At 41.2% G+C, this 26,360-nt stretch overlaps 1 protein-coding gene across 2 annotated transcripts in view; it reads left to right on the forward strand.

The window, feature by feature from the left end:
- The first annotated feature begins 1,864 nt into the window (after window positions 1–1,864).
- The window catches only part of KPNA3 (karyopherin subunit alpha 3), a 48,156-nt gene continuing 23,660 nt past the window's right edge, over window positions 1,865–26,360 (forward strand). Inside the window, exons 1-2 of one of the 2 annotated variants that reach the window (XM_048295243.1) lie at window positions 1,865–2,014; window positions 21,674–21,718. In XM_048295243.1, coding sequence (XP_048151200.1) covers window positions 1,937–2,014; window positions 21,674–21,718 — 123 coding nt within the window. In that variant the 5' untranslated portion in view covers window positions 1,865–1,936. Of the gene's footprint in view, window positions 2,015–2,253; window positions 2,531–21,673; window positions 21,719–26,360 lie in introns of those variants that run through there. The other variant, XM_048295242.1, reaches the window with a different exon arrangement.

Here is a 26,360-nt window from a genome sequence, read left to right on the forward strand (position 1 = left end):
TGTTTTGCCAGAGCTGTGAAGTACAGCTCAGTTGAATGATACAAGTTACAGTCACTTGAATGATCCAAAGAGGGGTTGGGAGAAGGCAAATAAGAAGCTGAGCTGTCAATTAGAGGGAGAGACTCTGAAAGAGGTTTGTGAAAAACTTATATATAGCTATAAGGATCTGTTGCAGAACCTGATGTGGTATAAGATGAGCTAAATTGGAACGTTACGTGTTCTCATTATTTCGGGGTTTTGGTTTTCTTGGATAATACTCTGCTTTATGCAAGGTGTTAGATCACTGCTTACCACTGTCTACAACTACACCACCCACATACGTCCTCTTTTCTGCCACGAAAATTCCAGGTTTGACTTCAAGGCAGTGTATTTGACCCAAACTCATGTGCCCAGGCTACCACTGATCTGGAGGTGCTGGATCTGTCTGCAGGCTGTCCAAACACCCCCAGAGCTGCACATGGGGAGTGGCGGTGCAATAATTTTGACAGTTTGGGGACAATTTGTTGGGCAGAGCCCCTTTGTGCTCTGCATTGCAGTAGGTATAACACCCCAGCTGCCACGTGCACTTGTGGTATGAAGGGCGTGTCGGCAAAGCGCTGGATTTGCTTTTTCCAGGTAGGGCGTGCTTGCATGGCAGACTCACCAAAGGGGATTCGAGGCTTCCCGAAACATCTGGATTTGTTAGGTGCTTGTTGTGCAGCATTTCCCAGGCATACAGCAATGTTAGTGCAGTCATGAGGAGCAGAGGGAGATGCAGAGCAGACCCATGACACAGCCTTGGCTGGCAGAGCTGCCCGAGGTCACTTTGTGCATGAGCTGTGCCAGCGGGGTCACCCCAGAGTGCATTAGGGGGAACGAACCCACAGCTAACAAGATAAGCGTAATCCTGGGATGCATCAGGAAGAGCATTGCCAGCAGGTCGAGAGAGGTGATCCTGCCCCTCTACTCAGCCCTGCTGAGGCCACATCTGGAGTGCTGTGTCCAGTTCTGGGCTCCTCAGCACAAGAGAGACAGGGAGCTCCTGGAGCAGGTCCAACATAGGGCGATAAAGATGATGAAGGGCCCAGAGCATCTCTCCTGTGAGGAAAGGCTGAAGTAGCTGGGCCTGTTCAGCCTTGAGAAGACACGACTGAGAGATCTCATCAATGTCTATGAGTAAGTGAAGGGAGGGTGCCAAGAGGATGGAGCCAGGCTCTTCTCAGTGGTGCCGAGCAATGGGACAAGAGACAACAGGCAGAAACTGATACACAGGAAGCTCCACCTGAACATGAGGAAGAACTTCTTTACTGTGTAAGCGACCACACACTGGAACAGTTTGCCCGGAAAGGCGACTGCGGAGGCTCCTGTATTGGAGATACGACGAACCGTTTGGACACAATCCTGTGCCATGTGCTATAGGCTCGCTCCGCTTGAGCGGGGAGATTGGACCAAATGTCCCACTGTGGTGCCCTCCAACCTGACCCATTCCAGGACTCTGTACGCACAATACCTTCAGGCCCTCCCCACCGCCCCCAAAGGTCTCCCGGAGCCCCCGAGCTCCCGGCATCGAGCTGGAACCTCGCCGCCGGGCCACCGCTCCACGTGCAGAGCTCCCGTCCGCCGGGACTACACGCCCCAGAATGCCATGCGGGCAGGGGGCGGGATCAGGGCGGGGGGCGGGACCAGAGCCGGCAGACCGCGCCGCGATTGGACGGCGTCTGCCCGCCCGCCGCGTCACGTGAGCTTGCACCCCCCCCCCCCCTTCTCCACCCCCCCCATCCCTCTCCCAGTCACTCAGCAACGGCGCGCGCGCGCGCGCCAGCGGTTTCCCCCCCCCTCCCCGCCCGTTTCCCCCCCTCGCGCTCGTCACGGAGCGCGTCCCGCTTCCCTCCGCCCCTCGCGCGAGCCGCCGCCGGGAGCCGCCGGAGCCGCCTCGCAGGAGTCGCCGGGAGCCGCCATGGCCGAGAACGCCGCCGCCACCGGCCTGGAGAGCCACCGCATCAAGAGCTTCAAGAACAAGGGCCGCGACGCGGAGGTGCGTGTGGGGCCGGCAGGGTCCCGGCCGGGCCCGGCCTCCGCCTCCGCCGGCGGCCGCCAGAGGAGGGGCCGGGCCGGGCCGCGCTCGCGGCGGGAGGAGGCGGCGGGGGGAGCGCCCGAGGGGGGTTTTTTTCTTCGCCGTCATGCGGGCGGGCGCGGCCGGCGGGGGGCGGAGGCGGCGGCGGGGGGAAGGGTTGGCGCGGCCGGGCCGCCCGCGGGCCCCTTCGCCGCCTGCCCGGCTCGCCGGGGCCCGGGCAGGGCCGGCGGGATGCGGCACCTTCTCCTCCTGCGGCGCTCCCCGCTCCCACCCCGGCGACCTCCCCGTCCTGCCACCTTCCCCCCGGCTGTGGGCTCGGATGGGGCCTCGGACAATGGTGCCGGCGGCCTTTTGTGCCGCCCCCCGGGGCGGTGGCGGCCCTTCCGCCGGGGCTCGGGGCTGCCCTGCCCTCGTCCCGCGGTGCCGCTGCTGCACGCGGAGGCTTCTGCTGGTGCCGGGGACCGCTCCCACGCTCTGGTGAGCCTTGTTGCAGTGTGCTGTGCTGGCCCGTTTTGTTCCTGTCCTACCGTGTATCAACCCCTTTTTTCTTTTAAATTTTTGTATTTTGTTTTCAAATGTTGGTAGGCACATCAGTAATGGTCTGCTGGGCGTCTGCGTCTGCATCGGGAAGGAGTGTGGTGCTCGGTAAAGCTAATGGGGTAGTAGTTTACTCCCCCGAATTTGAGAGTTTCAGGGTTATTGCAAGCTTATTCCCTAATGATGTTCCAGAGGTCTTCGAATCTGCGTGTCATTATCAGAGACATCTTCAGTTCTACTCGCAGTTGAAAGAGGAAATCCCAAATCTTGTGTTTAAGTTTCTGTAGTAGGAAAGGAAGGGGGAGTGAGCTCTGAAATCAGGCTAGGATTGAAATCGGCTTAGGCTTCGCTAGAGTGAAAACCTAAATATATGTCAGATTACTTTGACTTCACCTGAGGGTGTTTTCCATGCTTCTGTTGATTTTATCACTTAACTTTTGTAATCAGCAGACTGGAATTTTAGTCCTCTGACAGCACATTTTGTATTTTAGCAGAATTCACACTTCGGCTGCTATTGTTTGGGTGGAGACAATTTTATGCAGGTCAGGCTTAGCAGCAGTGGTGTCTTTAAGATGACATTCACAGTGTAAAGTAGTCTTTAATTTTTATTTAACTCTGCAACAGTGAATCTTTCTCACAGAAAATATTGCATGTAAAGAGTATAACTTCGACGCTTCTGGCTAACATTAGGAAATGTTAGAAAGTAACTAAAAATTGCCCAACCTTCTGTTTAGCAGTTGCTTCTCAGGGTAAGGAGGGGGCGTGGTGCATTTCTTTTTCCCCTTCTCATCCAGTGAGGCGCTTCCTGCTGCTCCTCATTCATTTTGTCCTTGTCTCATCTCTCTGTATTGGTTACCGGCTTTGTTGCTGCTTTCTCAGTCCCTGGCCTGAATCCATCAGAGCTCTAAACAGGGAAAGGTTAGGTATGTTCATGCCTAGTGTGAACTGATCTGTCATCCATGCTTGCTTACATTATAGCATGCCCAAGTCTAGGGGAATTAAATATCTGCCTCCATGGGGAGGAAGGAGGGAATGGACTGCCTAAGCTTTGCTGAGATTACTTCTGCCAGACCAGCTAAGGTGGCTTAGCTCTCATTTTCCCCTGAAGGGGTGTAATTATTTTGGAGTAGTGTATTTGCTGTTATGGAGAAGTATATCCCTAGGGTTGTCCTCCAGTGTGCTGACTGATTTCCTTTCTGTGGCTGAGCCTGAGACTGGTGCAGAGCTCCAATAGTGGTAATGTAGTTAAAGCTGTCATATCTGCTTTTGAAAAGGGTTAAAACCTAGGTAACATACTTCTTTTACACTAACAAATAGATAAAATGCAGAGGTATTTTGAAGTTGTATACCCATGGAAATATGCTAAAATGGAATTTAGGGTCATTTAAAGAACATAAAGATTGGAAATGTTTCAGTGTCTTTCAAAACAACTTAATTTGTATTAAATGTCTGAGATTTTCTACTAAAGCTGCTTTTTGACTCTTTTTCTGATCAGGGTATTTAAAAGTTCGTGTTAGGAGTACCCTTCTGGAGTAAACTTTATCTGACTTAAGTCTCTAAAAGTAAAACAATGTAAGTTAAGTTTAGAATGGAGAATGGATGAGCACAGCAGAGCTATATAATTGCCATTAGTTACTGTGCCTCTCTTGAGGAACTGTTACACAGACTGACCTGCTGATTGCACAGATTATCTCTATGTAGTGAAAGTTATTGGCTCTCTACAAAGTATTTCTTTTCTACATCAAATATACTTAATTCCCAACTGTCAGCAATTAAATACAGTTGTTTTGCTCCCTGCGCTGCAATAAAGAGTTTTACATAGAGATCCTGCCTCCAATTTTCTGTACTCAGCTTTGGAAAGCAGGAGGCATCAGTGCTTTCATTGGCATTGATCTACATCTTCTCATTTTGTCAAATTCCACCAAAGAAAAATGAAGTGTTTAGAATGATGGCATAATAAATCATGGTCTGATATCTAGATTATATCCTCTGGAAAATTGAAAATACTCAAAGATGTATGCTCTCAGCTTCAGTTTGAAAACAGTGGTGCTTGAGTCACCTTCTGCCTGGAAACAGTCATTGCCTTTGAACACATCAGGCCTGAACACATTTTTTAGTAATCTTCCTTTGGCTGCTGTTAAGTACTTGTGAGTTACTATTGATCCCCTCTGGGTACAGACTCTTCTGGCAGACCAAAATACTTACTCCTTTAATTTGTAGTTAACTCAGATTTTATTACTGGGTTTGCTAGGCCGTATAATTGTCTTTGCTTTATCTTAATGCAACTTTAAGGGAAACAAAAGATGAGTAAGTACTTTTGGATTTTGTTATGACAGACCTCAGTACCCCATGCAACTTCTCATTGTACTTTTCTAAGAGCAAGGGAACAGATCTGCTGAGCAGAAGTTGAAGCTTCTGAATCCTGGACCTGCACAGGTTCATTCTCCTTTTTCTAGTTTCAGGTTTGGGTGGAAGTTCCATACCTCTTTGTTGTCTTCCTCTCTTAGGAAGGTAGAGTTGTTGATATTGAACTGAAATTCTGATTTTGGGATATTAATACTTCTAAAGAGTATTTAGCCCTCAAAAAGGATAATAGCAAAATCAAATGCCAGAAATTAAGTGTTCTTCACTTAATATGAGCTTCTGTTCTTTCTTTTATTAGTGAGATTTTTTTATTTTTATAGGTACTGACATGTGATTAGCAGCAGACAAAGTTAAACTCAACCTGCAGAGATGATCAGTAAGGAGCCAAGACACTCATGGCTTCATCTGGACAGACAACTGCCAGTTCTCTCCTCACAACCTTCTATATTCTCCAGAGATGTGAAAGAGCTTTTTAAATTGTTGCACATATAATGAGAAGGCTTTCCTGTGTGATTATGGACATGAGTCTTAAGTCTCAATGATTTTTTTTTTTCCCCCTAAATATCCAGCACTGGTTATTCCAGTACAGTTGAGGCTTTACAGGGCAAGATTAAACAGTTGCAATAACTTAATTTGTGACACCCGTTGTAACTGCTGTGTTTATTTGTTTATATTGATATCTAAGCTAGCCTAGCTTTTAGAAAACCTAATTTTAACCTTCTGATTTTTGCAGTTCTTCATTCTTTGCTTAGTAACATCCTTCTTAGCCTTATTTACTCCTTCAATATCTTGGATTAGAAGGAGCTACTATTACAGTAGCTGGCACCCATTCGTTGACTCACAGTTCTGATGTTTAAGGTGATGGATCAAACAATCGGCCCATTTCTTTCTGTCAGGATTAGTCAGCATCCCTGACCAAAACTGCGGAAAAATTCTTGGTGAGCAGAGGTGTTAAAATTTGTAGGGCTGTCTGCATGAGTTGCTGGTGTTTTTTGTGTGTGATATAATGAGACTCTGTGGTCATGTAATTAGCAAAGTTCATACTAGATTAAAACTCCATGTGCACTCATTCAAAAGAAAACAAACCAACCAGAAAAAGAAACCCAAAACCTAGTAAGGAGTTAGTGCATTATAAACTGAATAACTTTATGTAAAAACACTTTAATGATTGGGATTAAACTTTTCTGTTTGTATACTTGTCATACACCTAGTCTTAAGTAAAAAGAAGACAAGTCTTTTAACTTCCGTTGCTTAGTCTGTAGGGTTATCCTTCTGAAATTTGTTGAGGACTATTTGCCAAAAGGAAATACAGCCACGCTGTCATCCTTCACCTACTCCTGTTCTATTTGATTTTTAGCTTCAGAAGTCCTGGTCACTGATGTCTTTTCTCCAGTTACAGGCAATTGTATCACCTTTTAGTCTGTATCACCTTTGGGATCAGGAACTTTGAAGGATAAAATTTTATTCTGTACCTTCAGCATCCTCACCCCAAATGAGGCAGAGGAAGAAACTGGGCTTAGCCCAGATCTCCATCATCAGCTCTGGCAGATTCAGTGTATTTACTGCTCCTGCATTGCTAACAGTGAGGATCTAGTTTTTGAGGATGCTTGAATTCATTCCCAATTTTCTGTCATGCTGCCATGAATTTTTTGCAAGCAGAGGAACATCATTCTGGGAGAGGCCAAATCTGTGCAGTCTCTGGGCATCTGGGAAAAGGTACAGGTTGACTTAAAGCTGTGTTCCTGTCAACTGTCAAAGGCTCTTTGCAGTGGAGGTTCCATACCTGCACAGTGTTAGCGAATGAGCAGACATGCTGCTGCCAGCTCATTGCTGGATGCTGTTCTGTGCACTGAGTTTTTGCTGTCTCCCTGTACTCCCCTCCAAGGCTTCATGAAACAAGTAAGGGTTGTAGCAGTCCCAGAAATCCTGTTTCTCCCAACTACTTTGTGTACCAATCCAGTTTCTTTCAAGATTTCACAATACAGATTGATCAGCTCTCTTCCTTTCACTTTGTCAGAGGAAAGGATGCCAGAATGGAGTAGGGCTTTAACAGCTGGTTTAGGTAGGTTTAAGGTACTATGGGCTTTGCTGTCTTAAGAGGCTCACTGGCTTGAGTCTCAGTAGGTAAAGCAAAAACACAGGCGTCATGTAACTTCCTGTTGGGAGCTGGATGTAATACAAGATCTGATACTCTCATGCAGAGTTTCTAACTCCAGCTGCTTCTTTGTTACCCTTTAAACCCAGTATATATACTCTTGGGAGAATATAAGTGTACATGTTTGTACCTTGGAAAGAATTACATGGGTAGGAAGTAAGATACAGATGTGGGAAGCCTCTTTGGTTGCTACTGCTCCAGAATTTTCCAAGCTTTATTCTGCATGTAGATAGTACAATGCTGTGAAATGTTTGTGACTCGTGGCAGAAGGCAAACACCTAATAAGTCCACTTAGATGTACTGTGTAGTGTTTTCATTGAGGTTCAAAATCAGTTGAATGCATTGCATTTTAAAAGATTTAAATGCACAGATACATTAGGAAATAATTGTTTATTTCAAAAATACCTGTGGAGAATGCAGTTTGGAGATGGTATCTTGTGATGAACATAATCTTCATAAGCTGATTGAGATCTGTGCTTGCTGTATTGAGGCCCAGTTATTGCTGTTTGCTGTTGTGATACATCAAGCCTCTGGTAATCTTCCTGTAATTACAGAATTTGTTTTTCTTAATTCTTGTGTATTTCTAACACTACAGCAGTGGCACTGGTATCTCTAAACCTTTTTTTATGAAAGGATTGATTTTTAATTTGTAGAATATTGAAGTCTGGTCTCAGATGGTAGCAGTGTAACAGACTAGTTTTAAAGAGCTCTTTAACTATTTTTTACATAAATTCTTTGAGGCTTTTGTAATATTTGTACAGTTCCAGTACATATCCAAGCAGGATGTTTTGTCCTGTAAAACTGTGTTATATGAAAGGACAGCAATTAGGAGGATGCACCAGCTACAAGTAAGTGATCAGATTTGTATTTATTGTGGGATTAGAAGTGGAATGAGGCATCTAATTTATAACAGGCTAGAGGAGGCAATGAACTAGTAAATAATGGCATGTGTCATCAAGTAATAAAGACAAATTGTCAACTGACCTGATCTGAAATGAAAAAGAAATCCAAAATCTCTTATCTTTTCAAGAATAGAGTCTGTCAGTTGTTTCCAAAATACCTGGTGTGGGAAACTCTGATACTGAATTGATATTCCTGATTAGTAATATAATAGCAGAAAGTGGACTTTGTAGTCCATTTCACAAAATTTGACATGGGTAGTCAAAAGCACTGGTTTCTTCCAAAAAGTTGGTCCTGCATCAGAACTGTCTGTGCCTTGGGGTGAAGTAGTTGCAAGGCTCTTCATGTTTCTTTAATGTTCTGCTCCCTTAGCTTCCTGAGCCAGCCCTTCACATCTGGAGAAGACCAGTGGTGGCTCAAAGAGGTCAGTGTGAAGGGGAGAAGGTATATCTTGTCTAGTGGTATTTAACAGTTGGATTGTTATCCCTTCACAATCAGATTAACACCATTAAATCTGCTGGGGAGGCTCTTCTGGGTCACCTGACACTTGTTTCCTTTCTCAGGCTAAGCAAATGTTGCAGTCAGCTTTAAACTTGATTTAGTGTGTAAAAAATACAGCAAGTAGAAAATAGGAATATATAATGTACTAGTGGCTGCAGAACAGGAGACAAGTTTGTGTCATCTTCATTCAAACACCTGTTACTGAGTTACTCATTTCCCTCATACTCTGTCATGTCTCATCAGCTGAGGACTTCTTCTTGAGCATTTTTAATCTTGGTTATTGTCAGATTCAGTAACAGGTGGACTTTGGAAGTGGCAATATAGAGTAAGTGATTTGCAAAATCAGTTTGGAGAAACAGCTTCCTCTCAAGACTTGTAAGCCTTGATGGAGATGTGTTTTATTGAGTGTTCAAGCCCCACTGCAAACTTGCTGGTGTGGAACATAGAGCTCATCTGTGTGAGGAGAAGGTGGTCAGTGACAGAGGGTGCTAGGGTGGCTTGTGCCCAGGTTTTCAGAGGTGCAGTAAGGGATTCCTGGCCAGGTGCAGTGTCAGATTTCAGGTTTGCAGTTCTTGGAGTCCTAGTCCTTGCTTTTTCTTAGTCAACTACAGTGTAAGTCAGAAGGTTGAGAAGTTCTGCCGAGAGACATTGTCGTGTCTTGCTGAGGTAACTGAAGTCACCCTAACCAGCAGATACTGTCTTTGCATGCAGCCCTTTGGCATCAGGGCCTCTAACTTCTTTTCATGCACACACGTAATGCTAGATGCAAAGTCAGTGGTAGTGATTTCTCTGCAATAAAAGTCTGACTTTCAGCCAGATACAGAAGGCTTTCCACATCAGGAGAGTATCCTGAAATGAGAGCCCTGCTGCGATTCATCAGGATCCTGTTAACTACTGTTCACCAGGTGTGCAAGAGGAATGTAGTGTTCTTGTCACTGATCAAACAGCACTGAAGAGCAGCCTTCCAGACAAGAAGAGACGTTCAGGGAGCACTGATATGTACAATCAATGTGACAGCACCTTTTTTTTTAATGGAAGGATATATAAATTGGAATTTTGAGAAACTGAAGGAATCCTCAAGGAGAGAAGTATGATACCCAAAATGTTCATGTAATGTAAGCACACTGATTCTATGTCACATTAAAAAGTGAGGTAGAAGCATCTAGAATTCATGATGCTGAAATGATTAAATCAAAAGGGCAGCTGACAAGGTTCATAAGATTGTGGGATGTTGCTAGAGTGTATTTTCTAATTCCTAATGCTCCATCTCCTTCCTGCGTTGTCAGCTGGGTTTGTTGTTTTCTCTTGCATCTTGAGCAGAATGATCTCTTCATAGATTTAATTAGGCAGCTAGCACATGTTTAATCTTTTTTTGCCTTTTGATTATATCTTTCAAAAAACAGCAAAGAAAATCTGATTTCATTTGAGCTGTGTAATATTATACCAAAAAAAGCTTGCTGTGGTTGAATATAGCCTAGCTCTCTAGGGAGTTGATTTGTTGGTTTTTTTCATGACACCCTGTGAATGTATGCAAATTGCAATTGTTTTCCCATTTTATAGATGGAAAAACAAAACTTTTTTACCCACTTCACAGGGAGATGCTTACAAATATATCATGGATTGATAGAATGATCGTCTGAGGTACTTTGACATTACAGTTGAAGACTGCTTAAGTATCTGAAAAGGGAGTGTCTTTGTTCAAACATAGATTGCACAAGAAGGTATCTGGCTAGTATTTAGCCTTGTATGTTTGTTGGGTTTTTTTTTTTCTTTCTAAGGGAAACTAGTATAAATATTTGGCAAGCTTAAGAATGTCTGGTCTTCTGGTGTTTGGCCAGAAATCTGTGAAGCCTTTCTGAGCAGACACTTAATTTTGTAATGAATTTCTTGAAAGTGGTTATCTACAATTTGATATAAGTTTGTACACTTAAAAGTATTTCAATCTTTTTGTTGATCCAAAGATCGAAATTGTAGTCAGTTGTTTGCACTTAGTTACCATGAACAGTCCTAATTTTGCTGTGCTGTTTTCATGTCCTGTACACAAATGAATATGGTATTTTGTCTGTGAAATATGGTAGTAGGTGGCGGATTGGGTTTCTGGTAACATCTATTAGTAAAAAAATGAAGATATACCTGAGTTGATCTTCTAGACTCCTCTTCAGACTCTTCTAATCTTCTGGACTATGGAAGGGAAAAGGGCTTCCTTCTCTTTTGGAGTGGCAGTCAGGTTTTCCACTTGCCTAGACATGTCTGGTACTTTTCCCTGCTCGATAAGGGGATGGGAGGGATGCTTGCTTAGAAACTTTGGGAGAGGACAGAGGGGGTATCATGTCTTGGATGAGACCAAGGAATTGTGTAGGTACTTCATTTGTTTTCCCTCAAGGACAGGTTAAGCCTCTGTTTCCAGGAAACTAAAGCATTTACTACACTGCTCATGTGATATAGAAGAATAAGTAATTGCCTTTTTAGAAATGTGTACTGGCAAAAGCAGATTACTGTAACATAAAACTACCAAATCTCAAATCCTTGTACCTATTTAATGTGTCAAGAAGCCTTAATCTTGTAACTTTCTAAAGAAGTATGAATAGGAGTCAGTTGTAATTAAACTATCTTGTTTATCCACTATTCTTGGTGTTTATTTGGCATATTACAATATTTAGATAAGGCAGAGCTGGCATCTTTGTAAAATTCAGTATGCCCTTCTCTTTCCAAAAGATACCTGCATCAAGTTTTTCTTCTCCTCCTGTGTCTGTCAGTTTCTTTTGGGCTGCAGCTTAAATGACCAAAAACTGCAGTCAAGTTTTTCAAGGTGGACCGTTGTCAAAACGGACATGGCAGGTGATTGCATTGCCGCTGCTTTTTGGGACATTCTGTGGACAGGTTCCTTGGCCTGCTAGAGCCACTGGACAAAAGTAGTACTTAGTTGGTGATCCTTGCTGCCTGCCGGTTGGTTTGTGCCGACCAGCTGTTGAGTGATGAGTTTATTTTGGGATGCTATGGGATTACCTAGAAACTTCATTTTGCCTTCAGGTGAAGCCCGAATGGGTACATTTCGGTCTTTGGTCTGGTGTCAGTAAAGGTGTGATTAACAGTGTTAAGATCTACATCTGAATGGAAGTGCTGTAAAACGTTTTACAGGATATAATGTCCCTGATTCACACAGTAGCAGTAACTGGAAATCTACTAGATTTTTGTATTCCTTCCTTGAGTTTTGATGTTGAATAGAGAATTCCAGCTCTTTTATTCTTTATCAAACCAGCAGGTAAAGTTTTGATTGTATTCCAGACAGCTTTGTATCCTTCAGTATTGGTGCAATTTGTGTTGAATTCGGCCAACTAACTTGCTTTAAGTCCAGTCCCCTGAGGGTTGTTTGATAGGTTTGTACTTGTAAACTGGGTAATTGGTATATGGGAATTAAAACATGAGTGCTCATTTCTCTCTTCTTTGCTGGTAGTAGCTCAGTATGGAGGTTAAACAATTGCAGAGAGGATATCAGTACCTCGAAGAATATCCTTACAAAAGAGCTAGTAAGAAATAAAACATAGCAATTGCTTTTCTGCCAAGATCTTTTGGAGCAGTAGAAGCAGACAATGTGGATGGGCAGCTCTGTCTGCTTCCACAGGGCTTTCAGGTGAGTCAGCATCATGAGCGGTAATAATTGGAGGTTTGTGGCTTTCCATATTGGCATGAGAGTCTGACTTCAGTGAGTCATTACCCACCACCAAGTAAAAGAGTTATGGTAGATCTCTCATTCATCCAGTTTGCTGAGGCTAGCCAGGTTCAGATACTTGAATTATCTTGCCACAGACTAGTTAACAGAAGGCAGCTGGGCTTAATTTTAGGGGCCCCAAACTGGGGATTAAAAAAAAAAAAAAATGTGGCAGCTCCAACTGCAGAAAAACTAGTTTTCTTTCAGTGGTCTTTATTAACCCTGAGGAACACAGGTCCCAGACAGATCATGGCATAAAATACAGTAGCATAAATACTGCATTCTGCTCCTAATGTACCTAGTACTGTGTTAAATGTTACAAGCCAAAAGGAAGCTTTAAAATATTAAGGTTCTGCAGCACACAGAGAATCTCAACTAAGTTTTAATATCTTCTGCAAAATAATAGAATGTTTACCTAACAGAGGAGCAAATACCTTTTGGGTGAAATAGTAATCAAATGAAATAAAACTGTCTTGGAGTATCAGATCAAGGTACTGACACATTTTGTTTGGCTGCTTTGGTAGATCTGTTGCTTGTATTGTGGAGTCCATGCCCCTTGCCTGCATTTTTAACTGGGTCAGCATAATTTAATGTAAGCTGTGATAACAAAGCCAGAAGTGAACTTGTTCTAACTTTGTAGTCTATACAACTTGAAAAAAAATCCCATTTTTTCTTAGAAGGACAATTTGGAGCTTTGTTTAGGAGCACTTGGTAATTAGGTAAGTCTCAAAATTGGGCTTGGGGAAGAAGAGTCTGCCTAGAACATACACTGGTGGAGGGGGGAAAGATAGGGAATAATTCATGATGATTGTAAGTAAGGGAGTAAACCTAGCTAGGAGGGTTAATTTGGACTAAACATTTGGTTTACTTTGGCATGGATGTCAAATCTTTTTGTATGTCCAACAGAACTAGATGGGATTGGTGTGCAGAGCATCATTGTTTTTAATTCCTCCCATTGTGATTAAGTAGTTGCATTCACATCATTGTGATGCAGTCCCAGAATTCTTCATCCTGTATTGTGATATACTTGCACTTCTTGGAGTAAGCTATATGCACTTTGAAAGTGTGAACAGGTAGAACAGCAGTATCACCTTCTGTCAATGTCCCTTTGTCTCTTTTCGTCTGAAGCCAGCTGTTATCAGAACAAGTCTGAAGCCAGCTGTTATCAGAACAAGTGGAACAATATAATCAGTTTAAGTCTCAACTTTACACATACTAATTATATGCCTATGCAAATTAGGAATATTTAGCTTTTAATGTTAACCAAAGGTAGGCAGCTGACAATCTTAATCATCTCATCAATTGTATACAAACAAGCATTTTGATGGGGGTTTTTTCTGCCCCAAACCAGCCCAGCTCCTGAGGCTTCTGCATTTTCATGTGCATTGAAGTATTTTGTACTTGTTGAAAGGTGTCAGGGAAGGAATAAGGAAAAAAGGCCAGTAAAGCAGTTTCTAGGCAAGAACAATGTTTACTTCATCAATACAAACATCACCTTTTACTGTCTTGCACCGGCACCTGTGTTGTGAAGTATATAAATTGTACTCTATGATATGCTCATATGCAAGAGGGAAGGCATTAGTTAAATCTAATCGAGCTGTTGGAACTGGACCAGTGTCTTTTTTTCTTTTAGTTGGGCAGGTGGAAGTAGTCTAGAATTGACTTGTAAATGCTAAGGTGTTTGGGTACCCTGTATGTTTAATCAAGCTGCTTTACTAACCCAGCTATGTGTTCAGGGTAGCTCTTTACGCACGTAACTTCTGATTTTCTGAGACCTGTTTCTGTAATGCTGAGAGGCAAAACCAGAAATAAAGAATTTAGTGATGTTTAGATGCAGAGAAATTAGAATTGGTCAGTGATTTTGTTCTCTCCATTTAACAGCTGAATTTTCAAAGGAATTAAGTGCACATCTTACTAAAGTTCTAACTAACTAAGGTTGGTTAGGAAACATAACTTTTGTATCCACAGAATAGCCAAAGCTGACATTGGGCTGTGGTGTTCGTCTTGTCAAGATGGTCCTTGCTTTCCCACTTCCATGGGCTGGCTTGAGGCTGATATGTGCTGGCCAGCCTGCAGGAGAGTGGAGGTAGTCAGCTAGCTGGTTGTGGGGCAGCTGGCAGTATTGATGTGCTGGTTGGACATAAACATCTGTTTCTTGCCTCTTCATTTCTGATGTTTTGTGGACTTGCTTGCTCAAGTTGTAGTGGAAGTGGTCTAAATGTGTTGATTAAAAGATGACACTGCTGAGGTATCCCGCTTAATGAGGTGGATACTCAGGATGAGCACCACACTGAGCTCTCTTTATCTTGTTGTTACAATGGTAGGTAGATTTTTAGTTGTTAAATGCTGGTTATGCTTTAATCTTCCTTCTGACACAATTGGTATAGCTAAAAGTAGTTAAAATTCATACCACTTACTGTTGCAGCATTTGATTATTTTTTCTGTGCAGAGAATGTACATTATTAAGCATCTTGTACATTAAACTTAATTTTTAATTTCAAGGATTCTGTATCCCAGCATACAAAATGAAATGTAATGACCTGAGCTTCTGACTAGTTGTATCATCCACACATTTAAATGGTTTTGGCTTGCTGATTTGTACTGTAACTGGGGATGAAGTAATCTTACCAAGTGTCCAGAATTCCATGAGTCCAAAAGTGATATGCTTAAGGGACTTCAAAGTGTTTGTAATCAATCAAGATTGATTTTTAGATATGAAGTAGAAACTTAAAATTAACAGAAACCCTAAGAGTAGTTTTGATACTAACTTATGAATGAGATTGAGCTTGCTAAGAGTAGTAACATTGTTTTAAATCAGTCTTTCATAAATGGAAGACTATTCCGACTGCTTTGTCTAAGGTGTGATTCTTGTCCTTTTGAATTAGCTTGAATTTTTTTTTTTTCCTGTAGCCTTGTATAACTGTAGTAGGGTTTGGGGTTGTTTAGGTTTTTGTTCCCCCTCACTCTGGTACAGCACACTACATTATGTATTTGCTACAGAGGATTTTGAAAAGTCTTATCTTGTTCTCATGTACAAGTACAGCTGATTGGTTTTGGGTTTTTTGGGGTTTTATTTAGTTTACAGAAGCTATATGGGTTGCCTTTTCAGGTAGTTTAATGTATTTATTATACAGTTAAATGTTTTTTATGTTAAACAAAGGCTCGAAAAGCTTGTTAGACTTACCTCCTTAGAATCTCAATGTTATTCAACACTTCAAAGTAATCCTTGGTTTTTTTTCCTGAAAGGTTTGCATGGCCATAGTAAGGCACCAAGTGGCAGTGTGACAGCAGTGGTATTGACTCTTTAACATGTAATCCTATGCACCTTCACATGCAGTTTCATGAATGGTACTGGTGAGGCATGTGTCATTCAGTGAAAGGTTTCCAAATATTTAGTCACTGAAAAATAATTCTTTGAATGTGCTGGTGATACAGCTTGTGCTGATAATTCAGAGTTTCAGAGGCCATTGCTTTTTGATATCAAGAGTTTTATGCAGTTTTGTGTTCTGTCATAAAACAAATACCAACTGAAAAATAAGGAGGGCATTTCCCTTTGCCACAGGTGGCTGAAACTGAACTTTTGAGTTTGTTGTCATCTTCTTGTTGAGAGACATACCACCCTTGTTGAGAGATCTGAAACACTGATCCGATGAGAGCAGCTGTATTCTGTGTTGCTTCTGCCTTGTGAGTGTGTCAAAGGCAGTTTTACAGGGACCGTGGCATTCTTTTCCTCTTTTTTTTTTTTCCTCCAAGGTCTAGTGTCTCTTAAGTCTCTTGTCTTTTGTCAGCTTAGTAGTTTTGTGTTTTGTATCACAGTGAAACAAAGTTCCCTTGCAGCCCTTAACACAGCAGCCCTAATGTGTGCAGTAATTTTCTTCTTTGGCATATGAAATTATTTTCAGATTTGAGGGAACTAGGAATTATTTTTCCTTCAAGTGGAAGGTGTTAGGGAGAGATTCTTCTTATGTAACTCTTTGTATCTGATGTTGGGAGAATATTCAGAAATTCAGGGTAGAAGTGAAACACTTATTTATCTAAAAACATCTAGCATCTTTTGGGGGTGAGGTTTATGCTTTATTTTATACAATAACAAAGTGATGAGGAACTTGAAATTAGAAATACTGCTCAACATCTACTTTTGACTTGTAACAAGACTTACAGTACTTGGTGCATTACTGTGGTTATGTCAGCCTGTCAAACACACTGGTAAGTAATTGTTCCTTACATATGGTGAACTGGGGAGAAGAAATCTCTTGCTACAAAAGCCTTGTGGACTTAAGTCTGACTTGAGTCATGTATAACAACTGAAATGTAATGTTGTAGCATGGCTTGGTAAGTGTTGTGTTCTTGTTTCTTAATAGTACATTCTGCCTGGTAGTTACTCATTTTTACTGTTTGCACTTCGTGCATGGTGCATTAACACCTTGTGTTTAGGAGTGTCCTCATGGTTCAGATTCTGCAGCTGTCATCGTTTTTATGATTTGTAGGATTTTGCCTATGCCATGTTTTCCCTTTCTGAGATTTGGAGTCTGTATTTTTTATTATTCAGTGAAACAGTTCAGCTTTGGCTTGGGGGTGTTGAGATGTGCTGTTTCAGTGTTCCATGAAGTTACTTGTTTGAGTACATTATGCTGAGAAGTGACCATAGTCAGAAGCTGTGGATGTCAAACCCTGTATTAGATCCATTCATAACCTCTTGCTAGGCTTCAACTGGTGTGGTATCTATAGACTTTAGCAGATGTCCTCCCAGCCTGGAAGCTGGGAATGAATCCTGGCTTAAGTTGCAGAATAATATTGTCTCTTCTCTCTGTTTTATCTGACCTGTATTAGCTGGGGAAAGTGTTTAGCCTTTCTACTACTGTGTAAATCTATTGTAAGTGCCTGTCTGTTCCCTACATGCTGGGTCTTGCAGGTTGTGTTAAAGTGTGTTATTCTGCTTACAGTGGTAATGATTCCTTGAAGGGAGGCTAGCAGTGCTGGTTAAAACTGCTTCTTTTATATGCTATTACATTATAATACGTGTGCTTCTTCTGAGGCTGTAGGAAGGTGCTGATGACCTGCTGTATTTCTAAAATGGTTCATCTGAAACACAAGCTTTAAATACTTTCCTTTCAAGAAATGCCAAATCAGGACAAAAAATTTTCTGTATCATTTAAGTCTGTTTTTTGGGGAATAAAATCTGGGCTTTGCCAGTCTTCCTGTCCTATCCTGTCCCACTCTTCCCACCTCACCCCACCAGATAAGATTAGAAATTTTGCCTTTTGATCTGCAAGTTTTAAAATAAGGCTTCCAAAAGTCCAGCAAGAGTATCCAGAATATAGTGCTATATGTATACCTGCATTTTGTGTAATCAGATGAAGTTGAAACATGCTCTAGGTCTTTCATGGCAAAGATGACTAAATTGTGGACATTCAGAGTCGTATCATAGAGCAGTCTGTCACTACTGTATCAGCTCCAATGGTAAAGAGGAGAAAATCAACCTGGGCAACAGTCTGGAGAAATCCTCAGTAAGCATCATGAATAAAACTAGGTAATCAAGCCAATGTGAAGTGCATTCATGTGTTATTTTATGTACAGTCTATAATTGCCACAATTGTCAAGTATGAATGAAGTAGAATTTGTGGTCTTAAATACATTCATATGCAATGTTCATCTCATATGTCAGGGACATAAAGTGTCAGGTTAGAAATAGTGTCAGCAGACTTCAAGCAAGGAGCACTGATCGTGTCCCAGCTGTGGCAACCAGGTTTAACTGCCAGAATGCTCCACAGACTCTTTGGGAATTTCAGTCCCATATGCTTGTAGGAAGACTCTAGCCCCAACATTGTATCACTGATTCTTGGATGATCCTAATGACCCTGACAAACAGATTTTTTTTTTAAAGATCCTATGCCATCAGGAGACTCTGTAAGACTGAGAACCCTTAGTTTAGTGGGAAGTTAGATAACACTCATTGGTTCCATGGAGTTAAGACTGAGTGATATCCCAGTTAACAACCTACTTGCTCTGTGAATGGAGAGGCAGCACTGGACTTAGTGGTGGGTACTGCCTGTCCTGCCTTTTAAAGGAGGAAGGTAAAAAGAAAATGTACCAGAGCTGCTTTAAAAGATAAAACACTCATAGTAAGTTTAAAAGGAAATACAAAAGAACAGCTAAAAGGATAAAACCCAGCTACTATGGAGATTGCCTTAAGAGTATTAGAGCTCAGAAGATCTATGGTACTGGTCAGCAAAAATGTGTGCAGAGGTGATAACCTTTTTTATGGATCTTTCTAAAGAGTGGTAGCTTTCTAAATGAGGAAAAGGTGGGAGATTCTTGCACATTAAATGTGAAAACTATAATGGAGTAGTGAAATATTTTGAAGATCAGCTTGATAAAAAACAAAAAAAAAGGTAAAAAAATACTGGGACAGAGCTGTAATAGGGTAAGATCAGAGGGGCTGAAGTAATGGAAGTATGAAACAAAGATAAAATCCTAATGGAAAATCTGAGTGAATTATTTGCCCTTAGAAAGCTTAGAGTCTTCCCAGCAGAGACTTTATGGATGGCTGACTCTGAGTAACTGTCTTTAGTCAAAGCATTGTTAGAGAAGGTTTTAGAGTAAATTGACGAAATGAGTAGTAATGCCTTGCCCTGGGACTGCACTGTATTTGGTTTTTTTCTAAACCAAAAATATCAAGCTGCTGAACTGTTCAGCACAGCATATAGTGTTCCTTAAATCTGCCCTGCTTCCAAAAGAGTGTTAAGTGATAAATCTTATTGTTGTCTCCCAAGGAGCTTCAGATTTCGTCTGATTTTTCTGTTTGGTATAAGTGTTCTAGAGTATTATTGCATAGATAAATGAGTCAGTTGTAAGTGGGGAGCAAATCTAAAAGTAAATTGTGCCTTGCATCAGTTAAATCACTGAGACTTCAAATTCAGCACATACAGTATTGGATTTTGGAGAGGGAAATTCTAGTGGACACTCAGTTGACTGATTATGATGGGGTATGCCTTAAAATTTAACATAAGTAGGAATAAAATACGAGATTTTAAGGGAAGGTGGGGTGGTGTTGCTAGTGATAAGTTCAGTAGAGTTTTGATGTCTAGAACACAGAATGATCAAGAAAAGGAGACTTTACAGCATTGTTTAACTACATTTTTTTTATTGAAATGCTGAGTTACAGAATCATAGAGTGATGTGAGTTGAAAGGAACCGTAGAGATCTAGTTCTAACCCTCCCGCCATGGACAAGGACACCCTCCACAAGACCAGGTTGCTCAAAGCCTCATCCACCTTGGTCTTGAACACTTTAGGTTTGGAATATCCACAGCTTTTCTGGGAAGCCTGTGCCAGTGCCTTACCACCCTCACAGTAAAGAATTTCTCCTAGTATCTAGTCTAAACCTGCCCTCTTTCAGTTTAAAGCCATTCCCCTTTGTCCTGTCACTCCATGCTCTGGTAAAATGTCCCTCTCCAGCTCTCTTGTATCCTGCTTAAGTACTGGTAGACAGCTGTCATGGGGAAGAAGTGTTGAAAAACTTAAGGCTATATAATGTCCTTAAATTTGACATGTTTATTAAGATTATTCCAATATAAAGTTCTAATAGAACAAGAAATTTGAATGACTGGTCTTGCTAGTTGCATCTGATGACTTAATGTGTTCTTCATTTGTTCAGATAAATGAACCTACCTGATGCCCTCCCATTCCCCACCTATCCAGTCCTTATCATACTGGGCTGTTGCAGCAGGCTCAGATGGTCACAAGTATCAAATGTTTACCAAAATGATGAGGAGGGGAAATATGTGCAGTTCTGATAGATGCTGTAGTGCTGGTGTTCTCTTACTGTAGTGAGGACTTGCTTTGTTTAAAGTAGTAGAGTTCAATCTTGTAGATGTAAAAGGAGAATTTTGTCCATGTTTACATTAATGAGCTGGTTAATCAAGCAGTGGGCAGGAAGACAAGCCTTCTTTACTCTCGAGTGAACCCAAGATACTGAATTTCAGAATGGAGAAGAGACAGCTTCAGGGAGATCTTACTGCAGCCTTCCAGTACCTTAAGGGGGCTTATAAAAAGAAGGGAGAGAGGGTTTTTATACAGACAGATAGTGACAGGACAAGGGACAATGTTTTTAAACTGAAAGAGAGTAGGTTTAGATTAGATGTCAAGAAGAAATTCTTCACTGAGGAAGTGGTGAGACATAGGCAGTTGTTGATGAGAAGTTGTTGATGCCCCATCCCTGGCAGTGTTCAAGCTGATGGGGCTCTGAGCAACCTGATCTAGTGAATGCCCATGGCAGGGATGTTGGAACCAGAAGATCTTTAAGGTCCCTTCCAACCCAAACCTTTCAATGATTCTATGAAATGAGTACTGCTATGCAAACTGGTTGAGAACAGTGAAGCTATTGCATCTATGTCCTGTATATATTCATGGTGTGAAATCTGCTAATTTCTTCTACCTGTGTTTCATCTTTAGCATGTTTGATATTTTCATAGATGGCTGATGGGGAGTGCTGGTGTTTGCTGTATACTGCTGGTCTTCACTGGTACTTTTTTGTCAGGGAGTTATTTGCCCTAACTCAAAAGGAACATGATAGTGGCAGTGAAGGTCAGTAGCAAGGTTAGGACATAGAAAGTATTTTAAAAGGCTAATTTTAGTTAGTGTGGGTGATCTCGCTGGAACTGCCAGCAGTCATCCAGTCCTGTTCTCCTTTGAATTGCATTCTGATGGTACATGTCTTTTCTACTGATTGTTAAATGAACCTAGGGAGATTGCCTTCAGTAGGCTAAAATTCTTCTTCATTCTTCTGGTCTCTCTTAGCTAAGAGGTGTAGCAGCATTGTCAGGAATGCGTTCTGAGTGCCCAGTATCTTTAAGGAGCTGAGATGCTCACAGGCTGGTTTGCAGTGTTTAGGCTATAGATCCTAAGGAGTCTCAGTACCACTGTACTACTTTGTTTTCTCTTTCCACAAGCCTGATCGGTCTTGTTGCACAGTCATCTTCTGATTTTAGCCAGAGAACTGGTATAGGTTATATGTTTGGGTTGTGAATATGATTATATGGGAGCATGAGATTGTCTAACCTGCATTTACTGCTGCCTGTGGTCTGCACATATAAACACGTGGAGAATCATTTCAGTGAAAACATCTGGAGAATCATTCTAGTGAAACTCCATGGGAAAGTCAATATTTTGTACCTTTGTGATACTACTTCTGGTTTGCGACACAGCTTTTTGTAAGGTGTATAATCAAAAAAAAAAAGAAAAAAGGGAACAAACCAACCAAACAAAAAACCCAACCCAAGCAAAACATCACAAAAAACATGTGCATCCTCATAGGAAAAATTGAGTTATAAATTATGCACAATTTTCCATGTCTTTTGATGAATAACTGCACTTTTTACTTAGAAACAGCTGATTCCAAAACAGAATACTACTTTCTTGACATACAAATGATTGGGGTTTTTTTTCATTTACAGACTATGAGAAGACACAGAAATGAAGTTACAATTGAATTGCGGAAGGTGAGTCTGCTTTTGTTTATCAGTTGTGTTACTTTGCTAACAGTGGTCTGGTGTCTTAACTAAATATTTTTCCATAAGCTTTGCTTTATAGCCCCAAACTTACATAGAAAAGGTGTAAACTTGTTAAATACTAACTGTGGATTCTAATTTAGTTTTCTTCTCCAATTTGCGAAGCTCAGTACAAAAGAGCAGTGCTACTTCACTCCAGTGTATCACTTGGAAATAATCTATTTTCAGTTTCTATACAAGTTATTATAGTGGAGCTGTCAGCTGTTCAAATGTTTAAAATCCCTGAATGGAAAAAGGGAGAGTTTTTGCATTTAGAAAGAGAGATTGTTCTTTTATTTTGTTTTCTGAAAATTATTGCTTCCATGCTGTAAAGGGAGTTAATTTGGGGGTCAGATTTTGGCTATATTGGGTAAATGTCAGTATGGCTGGGAAGATCACGAGTATGAGAGCTGATCTTGTTCACTGCTCTGCCTAATTAGAGCATTTGTTACACCCTTGTCATTAATAACTCTTCCAACAGCCTTTCTAGGCACCTCAAAGACTTGCTCCTAAGGGATGTTTTACAAGCTAAGAGAATGGGAAAACTTCTGTCTGCCCTTGGGTACCTTCAGTGTATTTGAGGACTTCATACTGGCCCCTTTAGCTTTATCCTGTTGAGACATCTTCAGTTCTTCACCCTTTTCTTGAACATTCTCTTTCCTAGATTTGACTTGTTGCTGCTCCTCAGATCCAAATTGCCTGTATTTTCCTGGAAGTGTGGAAATCTGAAAGGATGCAGGCTGCAGCTGAGGTTTAAATGGAACAGTGAAAAACAACTCTTACACAGTATTCCTCTTGATATTGAGTATGTTGTTGACAGGCACACAGTCTGTGATCCGTTATATCCTTTGTACACTTCTTAGAGTGCCACAAAGCAAATGTAGTTGTTTGTTTTGTTTGCATGGTTAAATAAATGCAGATTTTAATTTTTTTTACAATTGACTTCTGAATTACATTTCCTTTTTCCAGGCTTTCCCATTCTGTTCCCCAGTATGTTTCAGGACCTCTCCAGCTTGGCATAACCTGTATTTTCTATTACTTTCATTAATGACCTCATAAGTGTTTGGTTTGAATATTCTGGGTATAGACCAAGCTCCTTTTGATCTCCCATTTGATGCTTATCTCCAGTTTGCCAGTTGAATCCTTGACAGTTTGAGTGGTGCTTGCTTAGGAGTGCACACCCACCGAATTCCATCAATTTTTTTTTTTCATTATTTCCAAACTGAGAAGACAAAATCCTTGCTGGAATCAAAGTGAAGGGTTTGTAAATATAAATTATGTTGATAGAAATCAGCTTGACTTGTTTTTGAGAAATTTTGTCTGCACTTATCACCTGATTGTGTAGGACCAACCAAAAAATCTTGTGCTAGTATTTTCCTGGGATCCTTCTGTTCCTCTTGAAAAAAAGATACTTTGTTTTTTCAGGTCTTGCAGAAAAACTTCTCTATCTCATTACATTATAAAAAGTAAATATTTCTAAGATTCATTCTGAGACTATAATAATTTGTCAAATAATTTAATGCAGATGACTGGAAAATGATCAGCAATGAAAGTTTATGCTGACGTGTTAGAGGCCCTGTTTGTTCAGAACTGGTGTAAAACTTGCTGTATAGCTCTGAAATCTGTACTGGAAGGAGTCATTCATAGCACTTGGGCAGCCTGTGCCTGCTAGCAAAGCAGAGCTGTAAAAGATGGCTTAACTAATGCAGCATATCCTTATACATCTTGTTAAATTGAGGTGGAATGTGAGTATTCCAGTGCAGTCTTTGGAGAGAGCTTTGCAGTGCAAAGTGAGAGTTTTAATTTTAATTTAATTCTTAAAATTGCGTTTTGTAACAGGTCACAATTTCAAGGCCAGTTTATTACAGAAGCGTGGTGGGGAGCAAGTCAGACACTTAAGGCAAGGGATTGTTCTGTGTGGAAGGAATCCTCCATGTGCCAGTAATATGTGAGTGAAAACGAGAGGAAGCCTATGAGCTGCCGGTGACTTCTCACTGAAAATTGCACACGCAAAGATCAGTTACACGTTTAGAGGAGAAGCCTGAGCATGGATGTAGGTCAGACTGTAAATGAAGAGTGAACAGCAGCTGCAGCACTCTTAAATGCAGGAAGTGGTGTTCTTCTGGAGTGTTGGTTGAAAATCTTCACTGCAGAGACCAGAAGAAATCTGCTTTAATAATAAATTTAGCATGTGTCAGCTCAGGTGGTGCTGGTGGGCAGCTGGTTTGCTGTGGGAGCTCTGTGGCAGATGAGATTCTGTAGCATTGCTTCTGGTATGGAATTGAGACTGAAATGTTGAGGGATGTGTTTTATCAAGTTCCAGCAGTGGAAAGGATAAGTTGTAATATCATTGCTTCAGTCTTTATCTTTACAGTTAACACTGCTACTCTAGCATGAGTATGCCAAATTCAGGAAATTTGTTGGCATGACCTTAGTAATCCACTGGTGCCTCTTCAAAGCAAAGGGCTATCTTCTCTTCATTGCAGCTACCCAGATGCTGCATGTACACCTGGCTTTGAAGAAAAGAGACAAATTGAGTATATTCTTGATCTGTACAGTTGAAGCACTACATAGTCATGGGTTTGTCTTTTGATTCAGTGTGGATATAAATATTAAATGAATGGATCTAATGAAGTTGCTCACATCTCTGTTTAGTAAGATGGAATAAATAAAAAATCGTGGCTTTGAACAGTAGTAAACAATTTCTGCGTGCATCAGTGTGAGGTGTTTATTCTCTTGAAATTACAGACGTCAAGGTGCATTTGCAACACATTGTGTTTCAAGAATATATTATCTCTATTCACTATCTTCACACCACAACTCTTATTCAGGAAGAAACTATTCTTCTTCCCGTTTATTTCCCAATCATTTATTGTTTGCTTAGGAATTTAATTAACAAAGGTTAACAAAGCTGTCTGGCATGAAAGGGTAGCAGTAGTCTGGCAGATTCCAGGTTGAGGCATGGGTTGGCATCATGAGCCAGTCAGATGACACTCCTGATGGTCAGATGCCCTTGTACTGATTCCATGTTGGCTTTGTGTTCTTTGCATTTTGAGAATGGATCTGCTACATTTCTGGAAAGATAGTCTTGGTCTCTGTTTGTTGTTTGTACAGCCAGCAGGCCTGAGAGCTTAAACAATAGCCATCTCCCTTACCTGACAGACAAGATAACAGTGTCAGTTTTGGTGATGGAGACTGCATCAGGATATAGAATACAGAACTTTTCAGTGTAGTGTCTTGATGAAGTCTGATTAAGAGTGTTTATCACTTGGTTTCAGCATCACAGAAACCTGAAGGCTGCTCTGTTAGTAACAGGAACCCTGGAATTAATTGGCTTAGTCTCAATCTAAAGGGATGTAGGGTGGATGAGCAATGGTTAGGATTCAGTTTAAGGTTCTATATCTGAAGGAATCCTGTAACTCCATTGCTCTGAGAGATCCTTTGATTCTGGGTGCTTGGCTTTCTTTGAGGATGAAGTTTGACTTGGGCCACTAGTGTGCCTAAAGAAAGGTAGTCCTTAGCCAGGTCAATGATACGGTCATTGAGTTAGATGTCACCCTTCAAAGGAAGCCTTAGCACTCCTAACCTCAGCAGAAACACAGGATACTGGCCTGCTAACTGGAATCCTAAGAACTTCCACGATCTCACACAAGGTTTATTTTTGGCTTTCTTGGCAAACTCAGCTGCCCCTGAGAGCTCATAGACATGAGCTCATGAAAGCTCTAATTGCCAATTAAGTTTGGTGCAAGGCAAAGCAATTATTTGCGAAATAAGTGGTGGATTAAAGAGTCATGGGCATAAGTCTTTTTTTTACCTCTTTCCCTGGCATACTGTCCTTGTTTCTACTCTGATCTTGCTTAAATAAGATTGCATATGTCCGTGGTAGCTCCTAAATAAAGTAGAAGAGTCCTTGAAGAGGGGAGTGTGTCTTCATGTTGCTAGGAGTGCTTGGGTGGGAAAAACCTTTTTCTGATTCTCAGTAAGTCTGAAAATCCAAAAGGAAAAAATCTTCAGTTTCAGGATAGTAAAACTTGCATCAGTTACATGTCTTTTCCAGTTCAGTATGTATGTATAGCTTTTTATTCACTGTAAAGAACATATTTTAGTACACAATATAAGTCTACCAGTTCCAAGAATGACTACAACGACAGGGACACCGAATCACTATTAGTATGTTTGTCTGGAAGTTTCCCTATCAAGTGTTAGTAGCACAAATTCTTGGAAAAGAATTTGCATTTACTTGTCTCAACTGATTCATTTAAAAAAAATAACCCTAAGAGGAAAATTACATTCCTAATGGATTCTTTTAGAGGCTTAGTTGAAAAGGGCTCTGAAGAAATTCTTTGGAGGCTTGCTTGAATCCATTTTGGTGAGACCATGCTGTTCCCTGAATTAAGAGGCCTCAATCTTTGCAATCCGTGCTTAGGGCTTAGGCCATACACTGGTGTTTACTTATTTTTAGTCAATCTGCTCCTCTTCTGAGACAGATAAGCACTAACCAAACAGGAACATTGTGATTGCTCACTGTTGTGACAAAGGGGAATTAGCAAACTCAAATGTAGAAACATTGCCTACGTCTCCTAACTGTGTATCT

The sequence above is a fragment of the Corvus hawaiiensis genome, chromosome 2, assembly GCF_020740725.1.
Source record: "Corvus hawaiiensis isolate bCorHaw1 chromosome 2, bCorHaw1.pri.cur, whole genome shotgun sequence".
Taxonomy (NCBI): domain Eukaryota; kingdom Metazoa; phylum Chordata; class Aves; order Passeriformes; family Corvidae; genus Corvus; species Corvus hawaiiensis.